The 22,087-nt window shown below is 48.0% G+C and overlaps 1 protein-coding gene across 1 annotated transcript in view; it reads right to left on the bottom strand.

Annotated features, from left to right (window-relative positions):
• REEP1 (receptor accessory protein 1) overlaps positions 1 to 22,087 on the bottom strand; it is a 74,002-nt gene that overhangs the window by 24,491 nt on the left and 27,424 nt on the right. The window contains exons 6-7 of the mRNA XM_021717368.1: positions 15,224 to 15,344; positions 12,266 to 12,379 (exon numbers count right to left, since the gene is read on the bottom strand). Coding sequence (XP_021573043.1) covers positions 12,266 to 12,379; positions 15,224 to 15,344 — 235 coding nt within the window. The remainder of the gene's footprint in view (positions 1 to 12,265; positions 12,380 to 15,223; positions 15,345 to 22,087) is intronic.

Here is a 22,087-nt window from a genome sequence, read left to right as displayed (position 1 = left end):
CTCCAAAAAAAAAAAAAAAAAGCTCTGAGAAGTCCTGCAGTATTTCAGTTAACTCAGAATCCACTCATAGTTGACCAAACAAAAGTCATTTCCAACTCCATTCTTGAACTGGTGAAAAAAATGGTTTCCCAACCTTCCCATCTTGCAGCTAGGAATAGCCTTACGACAGTTCTGGCCAGTGAGGTGTAAGAGAACTCTACTAAGAGATTCCTGGGAAAGGTATCTTCCCTTCCTGATACGTGGGAGGTGAAAGACCTGCCCCTGACTCCTGCTTTCTACCTCTGAATGTCACTTGGATGCCTGGAACTGACAACTTACGACTAGGAGAATCCCAGAGCCATCCACCCAGAGCCTTGACGTCACTAGGTCACTGAAATAATAGCACCCACCCCACCTACTCCTAGGCTTCTTGTAAATGATTTGTGTCAGTTCCAAGACATATACTTTCTCATCTTTGAAATCGGGGTGGGTCTTACAATTGCTGCTGCCCTGACATCGTTGTCACTATCTACACACAAGCACACTTGGTTGCTTTTCCCCACGGCACAACTGGAAAGCTGAAAGCCCTGAGTGTTTAATTAACATGTTAAGAACCTCTTGAGGAAGGAAAATGAGTCCTGGTTATCTAAAACACATTCCCCTGACACCTTCTGGTGTGATCAAGAAAGTGGCAGCATTAAAACTTGCAGAGTGGGTATTGTCATCATGGATGAAAATTCCCAAAACACTGGAAGGAGTAGAGAATGACATGGTGTGATCATAAAGGCACACTGGTGAGCTGAGTTGAAGAGTGATTCAGAAGACTCTGAAAGTGAAGAACAAGGCCTTAACCATTTTATGTGCTCATACGTTCCTCTTAAGGTACGTACAAAAGTGACACATTCACACACACACACACGCATACACACACACACACACACACACACACACACACACACACACACACACACACACACACACACACACAATCTATGCCTAAATCTGAGTCTTTTTAATAAGGCGAAATAAACATTCTAAGTGAAAAGGCACCGTGTCCTAATTTAATGGGCAATATTTTCTTTCTTAGCGGAACATAAGATCATGATGTCCTAGAAACGACAGCATCTTAGAATCAGTAAGCTATGCTTGTGCTTCTCACAGAGGCTTTCTCTACTCATCTAGACTCCCAGTAGTGTGCTCTCTGTGCAGCCTTTGAGCTGTACGTCCCTGTCGCACACTGTACAGTTATATTTAACCCCTGGCATTGTTGCCTGTCCCACTCACGATTGCAGCCTGGCCCTCCGCCACTCTCCTTGACACACACTAGGGGTCATGGAGTTGAGTGAATGAGCACATGAACATCTGTGAAACTGCGTTCTGCGTGATGAGCAGCGGCAGGGAGTCTCGCCCCACCCTGATGGATGAGGCCGGGGCCCAGGCTGGGGGAGACGGTGTTGGACAGTCTCCCAGATGTGCCCGCAAGTGGATGAACCTCAAAAGGCCACAGGGTGCAGGGGGCAGGGACACACGTCTGATAGCCCCAGGGAAGACTGCACTTGAGCTGGCCTTGGAGGACTTGAGCAGGGTGAAATGGGGACCAGGTGGAAAGAGAAATACGTTTCTTAGCATCTGTTACCAATGAGGGCTGCCACTCCATTCCGTCCCAGGTGAGGTCTTTGAGGTTTTGTGTGCTAAGGAGGTGAGGATCCAGTTACACTGTGTGAACAGCCACGAGTGTATCCAAATAGCGAAAGTGCCTGCAGAAAGGTTATAACTGTAGCTTATTTAGAATCAGTAAGCTATGATTACTGATTCTCAGAGAGGCTTTCTCAGAGAGGCTTTCTCTACTCATCTGGTCTCCAATGGAAAACAGGGGTGGGCTGAGGCTAACGCTTCCCTGCCCACCCCACTCTTTTATCCTTTTAGAATTCGACCCCCAGAGCATGCACACCACCTTGAAGAAATCGGTACAATTTAATTTCCAGTAACACCCACAGCACCCTCTCAAGGTCAACCTGAGGACCCCACTTTGTGAAAACAGGACTTGTGTGATGCTGGCAAATGCTATCTAGACCAAAAAAAGAAAAAGAAAGAAAAAAATCGCTTGGGAGCAGTGTTACCAAGAAAAACACAGCACTAAGAAGGAATAGAAAGTATTTCCAGAAATCGAAGGATTTAAGCCCTTGGTGAGGGCCTCTTTTCCAGAGGAACACGGCAAGTCACGGGAGAAGGCGCCAGCAGGGCATTTGTGTGCGTGTGTGTGTGAATTTTAGCCCATTTCGTTCACACAATATCTAATGCCTGTTACTGATGACAGTGAGAATAAAGACAAGAGGCTTTAGTGAGTCAGGCAATTGACAAGGAAGCCGTCAGTGCAACCACACTCCCCACGGAGTTAGTACTTCCTTCCAAACCCCCCGGTGTCCCCGTCCCACTACAGCCACACAAGCCTCGTGTCAATGCCAAGCTGGTTCCTTCACCGCATGCCCCACAAAGATCCAGGCCTTGTCTGTGACACAAAACAGGACCCGCAAAACACAGAGGAGGAGAATTTCCACCACACTAGCGTCGATAATCAAATCCAAATTCATTCTCCAGGCATTAAACCAAGGGGACAAAAGCCACACATGAGTTAGTCACACGTTAGATGCTACCGACGTCACACAGTAGGAGGCCCTGGAAGGACGATGGCGTGGCACCCAGCTCTGCGTGCCCAGCATGGATTCACACACACGCCGCGCTGAGGCGGGGGGGGGGGGGGGGGGGGGGGACACCTGCCTCTGATCCAGACCACGTGCTGGTGGGCAGGGCGGGCGGCTGGGCCTCGCTCTCCGGCTGGATCATTTTGGAGTTAGTCACACCTCTCAGTGGGGTTACCTGCCCTTCTCTGAGGTCCAAAGAGGAGACAAAATGAAAGAGTCGAGCCACCTGATAAGGGGAAAGGGGAGAAAAACAGCCATGGGCACCAAGCCGACACAATGCCGTCAGAGGGAGCTGCCCTCACCTCTTTCCCCCACTCACTCGCTCGCAACTAACCCCAATGGAGTGTTGTTCGCAAAGCTGTGTGTGGGACCCTGCAGAAGATCAGAGGTGAGGATGTCGTGGTCCCTGCTGCAACAAGCTCACAGTGGGGACAAGGCACAGACGTACACAAGGCAGCCAGTGACGAAGACACTGAGGTGTGAGAGTGCAGGAGGGGTGAGGGAGACAGTGCCACGTGGCTGAGCACTCAGCAAAGGCTCAGGCCTGGGCCAGGGAGGACAGCATCCCCAGAAGGAAGCAGAAGGTGAGAGCTGGCAGGAGGGTGCTTTGGGCTGGGTGCAAGGATGGGAAACCCAAGGTGCCCCTGGGAAGCCACAAGTGAGCCCACCTGAAGAGAAGAGGCTTTGGAGCTGGTGAGGAACTCACGGGAGGCAAGCCTGGGAGAATTGGGATTCAACTGCCTAAATTTGGTGTTTGACGCTAAGCTGAGCCCCCCACTGAAGGTGTCTGAGGAGCGAGCCATGTGAAAGAAGCTGGATGTCAGAGGGTACATCCTAGATGTGCCACGTGGCACACACGGAGAGCCAGGTCCCAGGATCTGCTTGCTCCCTTTTTCTCCCGTTGGCAGCAGGGCCCATGGGTGTCTGGAATGCAGACTGTATTTTATAGCCACCCTCTGGAAGGTGCCCTATTAGGGACAGATGGCCTGCGTGAACAAACATAAACTGGTAAGGGGGGTTGGCTGGGTGCTTCTGGTTCGGAGAAGGCTGGGTGGAAGGGGAGAGGCAGGGGTGGGGGTGGGGGCTGAGAGAGACAGGCCTGTGCTGAGTAACAGTCTTTTATTTATTTAACACTTACTGACACCTGCCAAGAATACGGACAAGATGCAAATATAAGTGACAACAAACGGTGCCACTGCAGGACCCAGGAGGGGGAGAGAGAGAGAGAGAGAGAGAGAGAGACTTGTTCCACCTGGGACCAGAGAGGGCTTCATGGAGGAGGCAGAATTTGACCTGGAAGGGCGGGCAATATCTCAAAGGGAAAATTCTAGAAATAGTACACAGGGTTGCTGTTTACAGTGCAGAAGGCAGTGCTGTGGACACAGTACAAGAAGAGCTGGAAAGGCAAAGAGAGACAAGGCCGGAAGGCTGGCGTCAGGGTTGGGATGCCCTGGTCTCCAAAGGGAAGAAACGAGAGCAGTTGACCACTTGGGTAGCTACTGCAACAGTCCAAGCTAGAAGGAAAGGATATGGGAGACGAAAGTCCAGAAGGAACAAAGGCACAACCAATGGTCACGCTTGAAGTTCAAGTGGGAGGAAGATGGAGCATCAAAGGCAAGTGAGATTTAGAGTCCAGGTGCTTGAGAGGATGGGAATCTTGCTATCATCAGAAAGGTGGGACACACAGAAAGGGCAGATTTGGTGTAGGAGACTGTGGACGCAAAGTACCAGGGAGTCAAGGCAAGGAGATGCTTGGCAGAGAACCGGAAATTGGGGACTGAGCCCCGGGCAGAGAAACCTAACTGGGAAGCAGGTGCATCCAGTGAAACTCTAGGTGCGGAGAGGTCAGGAAGGGAGCAAGGAGGAGTCGCATCACCACAGCCAAGGGGTGGCCCTTGCTGATCCTCACACCGTTTGCTCTGGTTCCACCAGGTTCCACCAGGCCCTTCCCTCTCCCCTCGTGAACCCTGGAGGCATCAGGCTGTACGATCTCCACTGATAAGCATGGAACAGAGAGGGCTGGGACCTCGGACCAGAGACTCCGTATGAAATCCTGACCCTTCCTCTTCAAGTTGTTTTGTTTGGGCGACCGGAGGGTAGGGAACACTTCCAAACTTTCCAGCAGTTGTCCATAACAGTTTAGATAGTCACGGTGTTGAAAACTGGTTGCCGTGGTGAATTCTAAATATCAACTTTATGTCACACGGCCAGGGTTACAACAGAAGAAAGAAGGCAGCCCTGATGTGAGCTCGCACAGAGACCAGGACACGCTCCTCGGAGGGATGGAGAGGAAAAGCCCAGAGTTCTTGGAGTTCTCAGCCTCTTGCACTCTGCGGGCATGGTGGAGCGAGGCCAAGGGGTGACACAGGGGCCTCGGGAGGGGATAGCGGTCCGCTCCTCTGCCTCTTTGGAAATGCTTCTAGCACAAGCTGGCACAGGAGGTCTTACGAAAAGGAAGCCAACGCCTGCCCTCTGACTAGTTGTAACAGGTAGTTTTTTATTAGAAAGCAAAGGCATGGCAACTGAATTCAGTCAGGCCAGAAGCCCCAAATCACTGGGCCTATGAACTTCCTTCAAGGAGCTTCTGATGCCAAAAATAAAGTTTCATGGCGGTTTGAAAGCAGCATTTCTTTTTCTTTTCTTTCTTTCTTTTTTTTCTTTTTTTTTGAATTGGAGTCTCACTCTGCCACCCGGACTGGAGTGCAGTGTCACGATCATGGCTCACCAAAGCCTCCACCGCCCAGACTCAGGCAATTCTTCTGCCTCAGCTGGCTGGGACTACCAGCCAGACAAGCTAATTTTTAAAAATTTTTTTGTAGAGATGCGGTCTTGCGATGTTGTCTAGGCTGGTCTCAAACTCCTGGGCTCAAATGACCCCCCTGCCTCTGCCGCCCAAAGTGTTGGGATGACAGGTATGAGCTACAGCACCTGAACTTGAAAACATCTTAATTTTTTTAAATTCGTTTTTTTATTATACAGATACGGGCTACAAGTGGGGATTTATTACACAAGTAGGTTGCATGCAGGTGAAGTTTGGGCTTCTAGGTGGCCCTGACTCCCCTTGGTGGTGGGCCAGGTATCCTTTGTGTTGTCACGCGTTCTCAATCTTCTTTCCCTCCCTCCCTCCCCTAGCAGTGCCCAGCAGCTGCTGGTCCCACCCTCGTGCTAATGTGACTAGTACTCAGATCCACTTACAAGTGAGAACAGAAAGCAGCATCTTATTCAAGCCAACGGTTTAGATAAAGCACTGATGGATAAAAGATCAGAATAAGAGGGAGAGAACCTTCCTTCCTCCCTCCCTGCCTTTCTTCCATTTACGCTGAACTGTTTCTTTATTTTTTCTTTTCTTTTTTAGAGACAGGGTCTCGCTCTTTTGTCCAGGCTGGAGTGCAGAGGCACAATCATAGCTCACTGCAGCCTTGAACCCTGGGCATGAGCCACTTGTGCCCAGGCCTAGAATTTGTTTGCTTTTTTTTGTTTTTTTGAGTCAGTCTCACTCTGTTGCCCAGGCTGGAGTGCAGTGGCACACTCACGGCCTCAACCTCCTGGGCTCAGGTGATCCTTCCACCTCAGCTTTCCCAGTAGCTGGAACTACAGGCACGCATCACCACACCTGGCTCATTTTTTTTATTTATTGTAGAGATGAGGTCTCACCAAGTTGCCAGGGCTTGTCTCAAACCCATGGGCTCAAGCAATCCTCTCACCTCAGCCTCCCAAAGTGCTGGGATTATAGGCTTGAGCCATCATGCCCAGCCTTGTTTGTTTTTTTAAAAGCAAAATTATTGAATGGGAATTTTTTTTTTTTAATGAGTAGGAAAACACAACAATTTACCTCTCAGTGGCTCATGCCAGGCTTTTCAGATGCTAGGGCTATAACCATGTCTTGACTATCCCCTGGTGGCCACTGACCACAATTGCAGGTAAAGTGCCTGAGTTTTAAAGGGCAAGTCTGGAAAGCTGAGGTCATGATGTACAAGCAGAACTGGACCAGGGGGAGGAAGAATTAAGAGCTACAGCATGGATGCTGCTATAGGCTGAGTTTCCAGCTCCTTATTCTCCTGGTGAACCTTATATACAGAGGCCCTAAGGAGTTGAGTGAGTAGGGAGGTGTGGTGCTGCCAAAGCCAAAGCAACCATAGGCAAAGAGGTGAAAAAGGCAAAGGAGAACCCAAGAGGGTTCACAGAGGGCTTGGGGCAGCACTGTCCGAAAGAATGTTCTTCGATGATGGAAATGTGCTGTATCTGTGCCAGCACAAAGGCCACTGAGGACCTGAGATGGGGCGAGTACAAGTGAGAACTTGAATGTTAGGTTTACTTAGTGCTAATTAATTTAAATGTAAATAGCCATATGGAACAAGTGGCTACCTTAGACAGAGCAGGATTGGAAGAATCAAAAAGGTGTATATTTCAGATTGATCAGGGAGGCTTCATGGGTAGTGATGACCGCAAAGCATTAAGCAACTAAGCATTGTTTTGTTTTTGCTCATTTTCTAAGTTACAAACAAAGGAAAATAAGCCAGAGCCCCTCATCTCAGGAAGCTAACATCTAATAGGAAAATATCAGACGGGGGTGGGGGCACAGACACACGCACGCATACACATCTGAAGACCACCTGTGGGAGAAGAACCCCTACTTCACAGAATGCAGCTTTCTTCAACAAGTGACCCTAATAATAGCAGTGGTACTTTTGGAACTTTTCTAGGGACAGGATCTCCAGGGGGAACTAAAACAACAATATTTTTCAAGTTATGAGACAAAGAGCAAACTCGGTTTCCCAGGTTTGAGGATCGGGTGGGCAGAAGAGACCCAGTATGTGATTCAAATGTCAAGAAAAGTAAGGTGGCTGAGATCTTACAGTTTGCAAACTTTTATTCAGTGGGTTTCTTCTCACTGTGGTTTCTCTTTCATGTAAGAATGCGTTTTGCTTAACACCTGAATTTTTAGATCAATTTTTTTTAAGAGCATTTAAATTATGGTATTTTTGTTTTATTTTGTTTTGTTTTTGAGTCAAGGGTCTCCTTCTGTCACCCAGGCTGCAATGCGATGGTGTGATCACAGATCACCCCAGCCTCCACTTCCCGGGCTCAGGCAATCCTTCCACCTCAGCCTCCCCAGTAGCTGGGACTAAGGTGCATATCATCACACCTAGCTAATTAAAAAAAAATTTTTTTTGTAGAGATAAGGCCTCATTCTATTGCCTAGGGGGGGTCTTGAACTCTTGGGCTCAAGCAATACTTACCCTGGCCTCCCAAAGTACTTGGATTACAAGTACGAACCATTACACCCAGCCTCAATTCTAGTCTTTTTCAGTCTAAAAAGATCTGAGGTTCAATTTTCCCTCTGGGTGGAATTATGGGCTGGGAAATAGGTAATATATAGGAGCAGAGTCAGCCAGGAGACTAGGAATGCTTAGACGAAAGGTTCTAGAGAAATGTGTCCTCAGGAAGAAGACAGCAGTTTTCACTGAAAGAAAAGCTGCATTAACTCTTCCTGAGGATAGAGATTAGTCTTGGAGGAAGGTGGGGTTAGAATAGAGGTTAATTGCCCTGGGGAGAAATTTCCCATGCCAAATTTTTGGTTTTAGCACTTTCATTTCTAAGATAAAACAGTAATATAACATGAATAAGCTCTGCCTATAGTCCCAGTTACTCAGGAGGCTGAGGCAGGAAGAACACTGGGGCCCAGGAACTCAATGCCAGCCTGGGCAACACAGCAAGACCCTATTTTGGAAAAAAAAATTAATACGAACTTATATTTGTATAATAATATGGTTTAGACTGTTTTTTCACACTTCATGACAAAAACAAAAAAGCCTGCAAACATTAATTTTATTAGGGTGAAGCACAGTGCTCAACACCATTTTAATAAGGATTAGCTAAATGTGTAGTCAAAAAATTGTTCATTCTTCTAATTTCTAAAGTTTCCTTCTGGGGAGCTATCAAAGGATGGAAGAAGGGAAGAGGGAAGAGGGAATTACTCCTTCATCCTGTCACTTTATCCCAGTCTCCATTTCATCTGTTACAACTAAGAGCGAGTGTTCCCAACACATCACACACTCTCTTGCATCCCTTTGACTAAAGGTGGCATACACTGAGAGTGAGAACTGATTTGTGAGTTGAGGGTGTTTTGTGGAAAGAGACAGGGAGGGCCCAAAAGACTTAAAACGAAGCCAGGATCGGGGTGATCATAAATCCCAGTTTGCTTGGGACAATCTAGTGCATGCCTGTTATCCCAGGGTAATGATGATAGCACCTTTTCGTTCTCAGAAGTTTTCCTGGTTTGGACAATAAATTATAGGGTCACCAGGGCCACCCTGGTGTCTTTTTTTTTAAGCAACTGCTCTAAATATTCTCTAAATATTAACAAGTCAACAAACTTGTTAATGGCTCAGCTGGGTGCAAAGCACCGTGCTGGGCTCTTTGGAGGGGCAAAACTTGTAATCCCATCAGAGTAGTTCTCAACTGGCATTAGGTTTTGGGGACAGAAACACTGATTGCCCCCCTCCACACACACCAACACACACACCGCTTTTTTCATTCTGAAGGTTAACGCTTCTAGGGGCTAAATCTGCATTAACTGTCTTAGCCTAATCACCTGTGCTCCTATGGCCCTGGATGAGGCCTCAGACAGTGTGACCAGCAAAGGTTGGCTGTTTAAAAGTCATCTGGGAGACTTACTAAAAACAGAGATTCATGGGCCTACTGCCTGAGATTCTGATTCAGCACATCTGAGAAGCTATAAAAACAAAAAGCAAGCTTCCCAGGTGGTTTGGACCTAATGGTGAGTCATCATCCTTTGACCACTGCCTGGAGTGATCCGCTGCTGTAACAGAAACCACTGATGGACACCTCAGCCAGATTAGAGTTTTTGGATTTGACTTCTTCTTCTTTTTAGTACACACATGTTTCAAAAATAGAGGGCATTATTTTTAGAAGAGAAGACGTGTTTTCCCTCTCCAGATATTTATATTGAGAGGGAAAAGGCAAAGTCCCCACAAGGCAGCAAATATTCTTATCTGATACCAAACTCACCAGAAAGCAGACGTGACTCACTACTTCAGTTCAACTGGGAAGACAAGTAAGCAGTTATTTTTTGAGGCAAGTTTCAGACTGTCTGGCACTTCCTCCAGCTTTTAGCTGTTGTAGGTGCCTGGCTGAAGAAGTCTTGGGCCCATAGGCTTCCTGGGGTTGTCAGGGTTGGGGGGCGGTGAGTGGCCAAGATGCTATCAAGACACTGAAGGCTCTACCTTGAGGCTGACCTGGCCTTGCAGAAGGAGTCATCATTAGAGTAAAACTTACACATATGCAGCTGAGCCACCGGGTGACCCATATCGAACTGCCTGACAAATACACCATGCTTATACTCTATAATTAAACCGAGGAAAAAAGCAGCGACCCAGCTTCCTTCAGGCTTCAGAGGCAGAAGCGATGGGCTAGAGGGAAGGGCCCAATTCATTCAAAGTTGAACAGTTCTGAGTTTTCTTTCAAAAATAAAAGCATAAAACGTCTGTACCGCAAATGGAAAGTTTTTGGGATTAACAGCTGTTCATAAATCCTGACAGACCTTGGGATACCAAAGCAGAATTTCCCATCTAAGACATTCACTGGGATCCTTCATATTACCGGCTGCTACTACACCAAGGTGGGCAGGGCCTGTACAGGGTCAATCATGTGGAGCACTGGAACACTTTGCTATGGTTCTGTGTTACCGAAGGAGCTGGTCTTGTCTGAAACAAAAATCATCCCTTTTTGGTTCTCCTTCACATTCACCCAGGCTTTGTCTGCAGTGTCTGTAGAACTCCTTGGCTTCCGTGGAAGGTGCTCTTCTTTCTCTCTCTCTTTTTTTGAGATGGGGTCTCGCTGTGTCACCCAAACTGGAGTGCAGTAGTGCGGGCACAGCTCACCACAGCCCCAGAGTCCTGGGCTCAAGCAATTCTCCCAGCTCCGCCTCCCAAAGAGCTAGGATCACAAGTGTGCCCCACCATGCCTGGCCCATTTTAAACAAAATTTTTTCTTTTTTTGCAGAAATGGGGTCTTGCTGTGTCACCAGGCTCGCCTCAAACTCCTGTCTTCAAGAATCCTCCTGCCTCGGCCTCCCAATGTGCTGGGATTACAGACATGAGCCACCATAGCCGGCCTCAAAAGGTGCTTTTCTTTTTTAAATTTTTTAATATTTATTGTGCACTTCATTTCTATTTTTATTACATTGTAATATGTAATAAAATAATCCTGCAACTCACCATAAAAAATAGGTAAGGACACAAGTGGTAAATAAAATACTAGGCAGGCCACACACAGACTAAAATAAGTGTGGGATTCTGACTTAAAGCCGGCCACCAGATGCAGTTGTATGATCAGAGTACATCAATTCACTCGCCACTCATGGACAGGGTTTTGATATGAGTCTGCAAGCAACTGACATATGATGGCCTCTGTGTAGTCAAACCTCACCACTCATGTTCACCTGTATTTGCAGCCGCTCCCCAGTGCCAGCATCTCTGCCTCACAGAAGGTCCTTTTCAAGCAACCACCCAGCCCTGTGTGCTGAGTCCTTCTCCCAGACATGCTCTGAGGATGCTCTTCCCTGGTACGGAAAACCCAGCTCAGGCCCGACCCAACTGACTCTATCCACCACCCACTCAAAGCCCATGGGGTACCATGAGCTGTACTAATTTTCCTCTTCAGACCTTCCTACGGCCCCCCACCTCTCTCTCCAACACTCTCACATCACAAGCAGGGACTTGGAACTTCCCTTAGCTAATACAACTTAGCTCCCAGCCCTTGTGTCTTCCCTGACTCTAGCATAATTGCCTTTCTTCCAGGACCAGCTGAGAGTAGATCCCTGCTCCATACTGGGTCTTGGGGAAGGGGCGGGGAACACTGGGGAACACTGGGGCAATCTGCCAAGTCCACTCTGGGAGGAAAGGTCTGGCCAACTTATCGTTTCAGGTCAGAGGACATCATGAGAAATGGACGCAACAGAGCCTGATGGGAGAAGCGAGAAAGAGATGCAATTTTGGAAAGGGCTAGATAAAAAAGAGAAGAAGTAATGTTCGTATCACAATACCCTAAAGGCCAGTGTTCATCTCAAGCCTCCTAACACTTCAGTTACTAACCCTTAGCACATCACCACCCCCATGAATGAACCACTCTACTGACTCTGCAGCCCCGGATTCCTTCTTCGGGACCCGCCGGGCCACAGGAGCATGGAGCCCACCGCTCGCTCAGGCAGTCTCTCTACTTGTCCGTTTTGAATTTAGGCAATTCCCCCAGTACCCCAGGAAATTGCAGGAAGTGCTCTATCCTTTCCTCTCCTCCCCTCTCACTTCCAGAGAAGACTCCATGTAGGTTAAAAGTTCTTATCTGGGATCCACACAAGGGGTTCCGGAAACCTCTCGGTACTGTAAACATCACATGCAAATCATCATTTTTTTCCCCGCAGATTTTCAAAGGGACCCCCCAAAAGATGAAGAACCACTGGTTCGTTCTGAGCCTGTTCTGTTCAGTTGCATGGGTGATGAGCACGGCAGGCTGCAGGGACTGAGATGCCCGCACGGGTGTGTGGCCAGGGTCGTGCACAGTACCTTGGAAGCAGCCATCACAGCGGCTGTGGCGGCCACGTTCAAGCCTCGCTTTCCGAAGTGCACAAGGGCATCATAACTTCGGTCTTTTGCTTGGACCAGGCAGTCATCAATCTCCTGACAAAGGAAAAAGAGAGGCACACTGATTTGCGAGGTTCAAATACACATCTGTTCTCTCTCCCTTCTCCCAAGTGCTGGGCTTGGCAGCTTGCCTGACCCCTGATTCTTGCTGGGCCTGGAAAGCCACTGGCACTTTGAGTGTGTGTGAGTAGAGAGGAAGAGAGATGGGTAAAGACACAGGGTGGCGGAGCAGGAAACTCTGAAGAAACAACCCAGCAACGCCCTGGGGTTGTTTCTCCTGCCTGCTAACCTTCCGAGGAGGCTCTGGGGTCCTGGTGTGGACAGTTCTGCCTGTCATCCTGTATACAGACACTTGACAGGACACTGGAGGAAACTAGAGTGGAGATATTGCCAAGAATATGCTTCTAGCTTCAGACCTGCCACCACTGACCGTGAGAACTTGGCAAGCACTCAGCCTCGCCACACATACACTTGTCTTCTGACAAATGAGAATCATGATAATACCTAACTTGGGGACTTGGGGAGTGCGGTGCAGGTTAAATGAGGCAATTCCAATAAAGCATCTGACACAGTGGCTGGTTTCAGCAAGTGAGAGCCAGTCATCGTCCTTATCTTGAAAGGGTTGGGCCCTGACGGTTCTACAATTCTGTAACTCTATAGTTAGTCTATAACCAAATATTGCCTTGTGTGTATATCAGTGGTAGGTATTAGGATGCCGAAAGAATGAGTGTTATTTGATAAGGGAAATCATCTTACAGGTATTCAAATAAAAGCAGGAATTAGAAGTCTCTCAGTGCCATACGGCAAGGTAAAGTGAGGTAGAAAGCAGGATGAGGGCTCCTTCAGGGACCAAAGCCAAGGACAGTATTTTTTTGTTTGTTTGTTTGAATCTCACTCTCTTGCCCAGGCTGGAGTGCAGTGGCACACTCCTGGCCACCCCAGCGTCACCCTGCTGGACTCTGGTGATTCTTCCACCTCAGCCTTCCGAGTAGCCAGAACGGCAGGGGCGCGCTACCACACCTGGCTGATTTTTTTATTTATTGTAGAGACGAGTTCTCACCATGTTGCCCAGGCTGGTCTCGAACCTGCAGGCCCAGGCAATCCTCCTGCCTCGGCTTCCCATAGTGCTGGGATTATAGGCTTGAGCCACCGCGCCCAGCCGGACAGTACTGGTTTTAGTTCAAATTTGGATCAACTCTGGTTCATTCTTTTTGTTTGTTTGGGGTTGTTTTATTGTTTTCTTTGTTTTAAGAAAATGGCTGCATTGTCACTGTCATTGTCAGCCCAACATCAGAGTTCAGTAAGAATGACATCCAGCCTCAGTCTGTTTAAAGTTCAGCACATGAGTGCATTTCCTTGGTTTTGAAGAATGCGAGTGGGGTTGGCAGCCCCTTGCTGGATTCCCTGTTGAAGGTGTCCCCGGGAAGTCGCAGCAGCAGCAGCAAGTCCTCTAGCTGTGACATCCTTCCAACCCCAACTCTGGAAGTGATTCTCAGCAGCTCTTAAGAGTCAGTTTCCTTTGCTTCAATGGAAATTACCTTGGCTGCTTCAGGGGAAGCCCCGTATTTGGGGAAAGGGAAGTAGAAGGAGTGGAGATTGACAACCAATCAAGACAAGGATCCGTTCCTCAAAATCCACCCTTCTGAAACAGGAGGTGCTGTGGCCCAGCTCCTAAAGGGATTTTCAGAAATGTCGACAGTAGCTGGGCACATTGGTACACACCTATATCCCCAGCTATTCCTACTTGGGAGGTTGAGGCAGGAGAATCGCTTGAGGCCAGGAGTTTGAATCCAGCCCAGGCAATATAGCAAAACTCTGTCTCAAAACAAAAATAAACAGAAATATTTATAGCAGCCTGTTCATTCACTTGATGTGTTCTCCAAAGCTTTCCTGTAGAAGTTCAAAGTATTCAACTTCCAGAAACAGATTACTCCATCAAGCCACTCATAGCATTCCTGTTTTATGTTAAAGAACAATCATTTAAGGAAGTAATATAATTAATGAATTATCCAACATTGGAATCTTTGACCCAATAATCCCACTCTTGGTTATTTTACGAAAACCAAAGGAAGGAACTAAACTCCCTGAATAGTTTATGGCGTTCACTGTAGAATTATCTATAACAAGAAACAGTAGAGATAATCTGAATATCTAGCAGTAAGGGAACAGTCCTTTCACAGAATGTCATTATGAAGACCAAGTCAAAATGGATTGCAGGCAAACGTGTTTAAGATCATATATATGTAAGAATTTTAAATAGTCCATGTAAAAAATCAGATCCACTAAGGGGCAGGAGCTAAGCATGGCCAAAGGAAAGATTCCATTTGGGGGCGTTATATTATGAATGGTTTACAGAAATGTTTTCTAATAAATACTGATAAATAACATCTTTCAGAAAATGTCACCACTATTTCTAAACATGTCCCCAAAACACACTTAAAGAGACGAGAAGGAACAACTTGCTAGAGGCAAATAAGAGCCAAATGAGGGGTCTCCTGTAACAAAATGTTCTGCCCTTTTTTTTTTGAGTTAGGGTCTCACTCTGTTGCCCAGGCTAGAGTACAGTGACATGATCACGGCTCACGGCAGCCTCCATCTCCTGGGCTCAGGCAATCCTTCTGCCTCAGCCTCCTGAGTAGCTGGGACTACAGACGCATGCCACCATGTCCAGCTAATGTTTTTATTTGTTGTAGAGGTGAGGTCTCCCTGTGTTGCCTAGGCTGGTCTTAAACTCCTAGACTCAAGCAATCCTCCTACCTTGGTCTCCCAAAGTGCTAGGATTAAAGGCGTAAGCCCCCTGGATTCAACCTGCCTTTTTAAAATCGCTTTTTTATTTTTTAACTCACTGGAGGGAGTGAAAGGCAGAGCAGCAGAAATTACCTTTTCTTTTGAAGACAGTGTGGGATGTACAAACTTCCTGTATAGGAGGCTGGAGCCTTTTGTGTAGGGAGACAGTAGCCAGGCTACGAATGCTATTTTTAGTTCATAATAGAATGGAAACCTGGAGAGAGATAAGAAAACAGAAGTTCTCGAGGGTTCAAAAACTACCTAACGGGTACAATGTTCACTGTTTCAAGAATGGGAACACCAGAATCCCAAGTCCTAGCCGAACACAATATGCCCATGTAACAAACATGTACTTGTACCCCTTGCATCTAAAATTTTAAAAATCTGAATTAAAAAAGACAACACGAGTTCTGGGAGGTTGTCAGCACTTAGGAAAGAGAGGACCCAGTGTATGGCAAGGACGCCCCTCCCGCCCACGCATGGCTACAAGACCCCCAGTTTCCTCCTTCCTCCCCATGAAGGCATGTGCACACCACACATGCACACACATGGCACAACCCCAAGGCCCCTCTTTGAAAGTCGGTACGTGTCCTCTTTTACTGTGAGTTCTCTCCAGCAATCATTGTATGGCTTTGCCAGGCAAAGGCGGGAGCTTGCTGCCGGGCTGTGCTCATTTAGGCTGAAACCCCTGGAGGCTCAGAAGACCAAGTCCAGCACACCCAGTCATTCACTCTTCAGTCGCACCCAAGAAGGTCTAGATCCCAGAGGGAATCACAGCAGGGTGAAGTTGACAATAAAAGCCTCTTCTTGGTCCAAATAGAGGCAGGGACCGGAGCCCAGCTTTTGCCAGGTAGAAGAATGCTACTCACCCTGCTCAGATAAACAGATCTTGACCTTTTTGGTGCCAGAAAGAGTTCAGGGTACAGGTAACACACAATTCTGGAGTCTGAAGTCCTGAATACTCCTGAGCCCATTCTTTTATTCGTCCTATAAACACGCACCCAGCAGTTGTATGCACCTGCTGTGTTGAGCCATGTGGAGACCGTAGGACAGAGCAAAGAAGACCCGATCCTGCCCTCTTGAGGCTTCAGTTCAGTGGGAAACACAGACAAGACTCCAGCATCCTTGGCGCTGAGAGTCCAGTCAAGGAAACCCAGGCTGATAACACAATCACAAACGATGCAGAAGAGCAAACAGAGGCAAGAGCCATGGTGGGCCTCTGCTAGACCGCGTGATGTCTTTGAACGTGCTAGAAGATGCCAGCCCTTTGATGGGAAGCAGTTCTGTGGGCATGGGGCTTGGCCAGCAGAGCTTGGTCTGGATTTCAGCCCTACTCACCTCCTCGTCCAGATACCTTGTGCTGTGAGCAACCTGCACAGCCATATTTGTCAGTCCTGAGTGAGTTGGCCATGTCTTTTTGCGTTCCGTATTTGGATGCTTTGGCACCTTGGGGCCTTGCTGATTCTGGAGGGACTGCCCCTCCCAGAGCGAGCCAATTCCCAGGGAGAGTGAAGAACTGGCCTGCACACACCCTTCATATGCAAACCAACCCAGCTGGAGCCCAAACTCCAGCCACCTCCTCTCCTGGGCTCTCAAGCACCCCAATCACCCCAGGGCTGGGCACCGGAAAATTAGAGGGAGCCCCCTATACCCTAGAGCCCACCAAAATGACTAAAACCAGCCAGCCACAGCCTGCCTGCCCTGCCTCACCCTTCCCTTCCCTTCCCTTCCTTTATCGTGGGAACCCTGACAAAGGGTCTCACTCGTTTCCTCCCCCCACTCCTGGATGACAGGTGCCTCTCCACGTAGCCCTGAGTGGGGTGCTGTGCCTTCTGGTCCCAGGGATCTCGTAGTAGAAGAACTTCTTTCTTTATGACAGTCATTTCCGTGTCTGTGATGTCTTACCCCACCCAACTAAAACAAACCCCAGGTATCCTGAAGGACAGGATGCTATCTATGGAGGGACGAGGTCACCTGTGCTAGTCTGAGAGATCAGAATGGAAACTCCTTCCCAGGTTTCTTCCCAGATAAGGAAGCAGAAAATAAAAAAAGAGCAATTTCATTTAGAGTCAATTATACTCAGCGATCCACCACAGAAACAAAGAACAGAGTACCATGTGTTCTCACTCATACGTGGACCCTGAACATTTACCATAATACTGTAAGAAAGGGATTGGCAGAAGAGGGATACTGCCAGGGTGGGTGGACACAACATTAATAAGAGTACCTGATCTCAAACCAGGCAAAGTGGGGACCCAAAGGGAAGCCCAAACTTAACCTGTATGATGACCACGTATATACCTAATCCTGAATTGTACTCCATATCTTTAACATAGAATTTTCTATTAAAAATAAATAATTTCTAGCAAGTCATGCTAGGGCTCTTTAACTCTTATGCAGACCCCCCAACCCACTGCCAGCAGCCTCCCCCACCCACCCCCCTTTCCTCACCAGGGTTTCCTGGCTCCCTGCTTTCTGCCTCTGGCAGGCTTCCTGAATTTCCTCTCAGCAATTAGGGGGCACTTTTGTAACAAGATTGTTTAACGTTTCACAGACAGAAAAGAGAGGGCTGAAAGAACAGAGGTGTGATTCTCCCACATTTGAACAGGCTGGTGACTCATACTGGAGGAACTTTTGTTTTGAAAACAAGTATTTGCCGGCCCCAGAGGAAAGCAAATGAATCTGGCAAGCTCAGACACTAACACAAGGTACACAGATAATCCTAAGGACAGCTAACACACTGCAGCTCTTTTATTTATTAAATAAAAGTCATGATTTAAAAAAAAAAACAGGTCATGCATGCACATAGATTTAAAAATTCTAGCAGTTCAAAAGAGCATACAACAAAGAGTCCCCTTCCTACTCCTGGCCCTTAGTCCCTTTTCTAAGAGCAAAAACATTATTAGTTACTCGTGAATCCTTCCAGAGGTAGACGAGAACTAGGCGTATCTATATGCCTCCAACACCTGCTTCTCTCAACAGACACACAATTAACAGCATACCTCGGAGATGATCTCATCCCAGCACCAGACTGAGGCAGGGAGAACAGCCTCTCTCTTCCTAATGGCTGCACACAGCCTGTGAGCATCTACTCAGGCCCCCACGGATGCTTATTTACAACGGTTACAGTCTTTGGCGACTTCAGCAGAGCTGCAAGCGAGGCCCTTTGTGCATGCTTCTTTACATACACATTCAAATGTATCTCCAGCATAACACTCACAAGTGGAATTTCTGCCTGTACGTTATTTATAGACAGGCTGCATATCCGTGCAAACAAGAGATCCAGATTCTCACAGCCACGCCCCACAAAGCACAGATAACTGTAAGAGCCTGCCCCAGGCTATGAGATCAGGGCTTGAGGGATGAGTCTGCAACTCAGATCTAGGAGTTGGCTTTTTGGGACTGCCCAAACCCCCTTTGTTCTCTCGCCAGCCTGTTACAGACTCTTCTAGTCCTTTCTGGCATATCCTGTCCATGCTGATGCAGCCTTCAAAAACTTTCCTGCCTGCCAACCTTCTGGCATCTCCAGTGACAAGCTGGGGTGGCAGACTCGGTGTGGGGAGGCCTCCAGGCCAGTCCATTTGGGTGTTGCCTTCCAGGGCACTCGAGACTGGTACAAGAAACAGCTGCTCTGCATTCTCCCATTCATCCTGGAGGTGGCCTCCTTGAAGGTGTTTGAAGCAAGGGGAATTGGCTGGTTACAGAAGAATGGGTTTGTTCCCTGGACACAAAGGCGGCACAGGTATCCAGAGAAGAAAAAAGGAAGCCCATAGAGCCTGCTAATTCCTGACCTTTCCAGGACTTTGGTTAAACCTGGACTCATTTGAATCTTTTGTTAGCAAAATCTCAAGACTGCATTCTACCATTAGTAGCCACTACGTTGTTTTTTTTTTTTTTTTTTTTTTTGGAGTTGGAGTCTCACTCTGTCATCCAGGCTGGAGTGCAGTGGCACGCTCATGGACATCGCAGCCTCGACCTGCTGGACTCAGGCGATCCTTCCACCTCAGCCTTCCAATAGCAGGAACTACAGGCATGTGCCACCACACCCAGCTAATTTTTTTGATTTATTGTAGATGAGGTTTCGCCAAGTTGCCCAGGCTGGTCTTGAACCTGTAGGCTCAGGTAATCCTCCCCCCTCGGCCTCCCAAAATGCTGGGATAATAGCGTGAGCTACTGCACCTGGCCTCAGCCACTACATTTTCTTTCATTTCTTTCCTCAAGTTTTATTCCTGCCCCACTTGTCTGCTCAAAGATAACCACCGGCTTATTGGCTAAGTCATTGTTTGATTTGTTCAGCTGGGAAAGTTCTACTGAGAAGCTATAGGTGAAAGGCCTGTGCTGTAGAGCAGAGGGAAACCAAGGCAGGTGAGACATATCTGCGGGATTATCATCCAGTCAGAGAGCGAAGACAGGAAAGTGTGCTCACCGACAATGCCACAACAATATGGCTAAGCCGGGCTTGGTGGCTCAGCCTGTAATCCCACACCTTTGAGAGGCTGAGGTGAGTGGATTGCCTGAGCCCGCGGGTTTGAAACCCGCCTGGGCAGCGAGACCTCATCTCTACAATAAGTCAAAAAATCAGCCGAGCGTGGTAGTGCATGCCTGTAGTTCCAGCTACTTGGAAGGCTGAGGCGGAAGGATCGCCAGAGCCCAGCAGGTCGAGGCTGCGGTAGCCGGGAGCGCCTACTGCACTCCAGTCTAGGTGACAGAGTGAGACTCCAACTCAAAAAAAACCCAAAAAAACAATATGGCTGAAGCATGGACAAAGTCCAAGGGGGGACAAGAACTTTGCGTCCCCCCAGAGTTCCTTTTTGTGGCTCACCAATATCCACCTCTGAATTTTTCTTACCATTTCCGTGGCATCATCTCAACCTCAATGGGTCTAAAACAACCTCTCAGAAGTCTCTGTAGGTTATACTCTGGTGGATGAGAGCCCTCTGCTCTTTGCAGAGTCAAGTCAGTTGTGAATTTTAGAGAGCGCAGGACGTCTATGTCTCTGGGGGCTGCAGGGATGGAGGATGCTGGCCTCCTGAGAAGCGTCCCCACGAGGCCAGCTGGCCCTTAGGGTGTGGCGTGGAAAGAAGTGGGGGGCTGCTGTCAAACTCTAACACCTCTCTCCTCACCGCTCTAGTGGGGATGGAGGCCTTTTGGGTAGGAGGAAAGGTTATATAGTTTAGCCAGGAAAGGAAAGGAAGAAATGGAGGAGGGAGGGAGGGAGGAAGGGCACACACATGCACGACATGGGAGAAAAGAATGCGACCCCTAAGTCACCAATCTAGAATAGAGGACAGGAAGAGGCAAGGACCGCACACCTCAGGATGGAAGAAAAGAATGAGAAGGGGAAAAGAAAGACAGGCCTCCCCAAGCACCTGTAGCTCACCAGGTGGGAAATGCCCCCGGGGGTCTTTTCTCACCTGCAGGCTGCTGAAGCACTACCCAGGGCCTGCACAGAACCAGCAAACTACAGGTTCTGCAAATACTTGTGTTGGGAGATGCCTCCTGGACCAGCCTTCCAGAAAACATCCTTCCTTCTCTCGTCCTTCATCCAGGATTTATCTGGGCAGGCCCCTGGTGGCCCTGTTTATAGTGTGACCGCTAGTTCACAGGAGAGTGAAATTTGGAACTGGGAGGGTCACAGCAAGGACATAATGCTGAGGGGAGTAACTAGCAGCAGATAGAAGTTCTGACCTTGAGCTTCAGTGCTAGGGTTCCTGAGGCCCCCAGCCCTCCCCTTAGTTTTCCAGCTTTTCTTTTCGCTCTGTGAGTGACTTCAGCATCTACCAACAAAGACTCACTCATTTTCTTGTTGTTAGGTTATAAAAGATGGCCTCTGTTGCATGCTAGAATGGATCCAGGGGTCCCAAGAACCCACAGGCCACGGGCCAAATCCAGCCTGGCATCTGTTTTTATAAATAAAGTTTTATTAGAACACTGCCATGCACACCCATTTGTGTACTGTCTATCATTGCTTTCAGTTTACAATGGCAGAGTTGAGCTGATACAATAAAGACTGTATGGTCTTGAAAGCTATGTACTACCTGGCCCTTTACAAAGAAAAAAAGTATGCTGACCTTGGGTTTAAAGACAGAGCCTTCCTACTTGAAGGCCTAAAATGTCTATCACTGAAGTGTGTGTGGGATGGGGTAGGGTGCTGCCTCCAGAATCATCACACCCAGGACCAGGCCCTGCCAGGTATCACAAGATCCCCCAGGTTCAGCCATTCAGACCCTGTGTTTCCAAGAGGGCCTGGGAAGGCCTAATACAATCGCCACCAACCACGTCTGCTTCTGGCCACCTACACCATCCCAGCCTGCCCCCAGAAGGTAGAGAAGGAACCTACTCAGTCATTCTGTGACAAGAAGCCCTTGAAGAACCTTGACCTCCAGTGTTTGAGGAGAAAAAGGCCAGAAGCATCCACCATATTTCCCTCCAAGTTTCCAAGGCATATGAACAGCACTGGAGAGCACAGGATAGCTGAGTCTCTGAGCCCTCCCAGTATAACGCCTTGACACTCTGGAGAGGTGGATGCCTCTACGAGGGTTAGACATGTGAAGAAACGGTCCAAAATGCACACAGTAACTGTGTATAGAACATTTCTGGAAGAAAAGAAAACACAAGTACCTTTTAACAGTGGTACTTCCAGGGAGGAGAACTGGAGGGCTGAGAGAGGAGACACTTTTAGCATCTCAGTTTTATTTGCCATGTGCATGTGTTCTTTTGTAGTTTTTAATTATTTCTAAATGCAATAACCGCCACATCGTGTGAAACAAGCCACCATCCTATCTATTCCATGACCACAAGCAATTGCTGTCTTCATCAGGACAGAAAGTCTTGAAACGTTAACCGTTGATCATCCTCAGTGATCTCTCACAGAAACAAAGAACAGAGTCCCATGGTGCTCACTCATCAGCGGACCTTGAACAATCATCATCGTACTATAAGAAAGGGATTGGCGGG

Source organism: Carlito syrichta, unplaced genomic scaffold (assembly GCF_000164805.1).
Source record: "Carlito syrichta isolate Samal-C Ts95f unplaced genomic scaffold, Tarsius_syrichta-2.0.1 Scaffold309717, whole genome shotgun sequence".
In the NCBI taxonomy this organism is placed as follows: domain Eukaryota; kingdom Metazoa; phylum Chordata; class Mammalia; order Primates; family Tarsiidae; genus Carlito; species Carlito syrichta.
The sequence above is the reverse complement of the archived record's forward strand: the minus strand, read 5'-3'. Positions and strand labels throughout refer to the sequence as shown.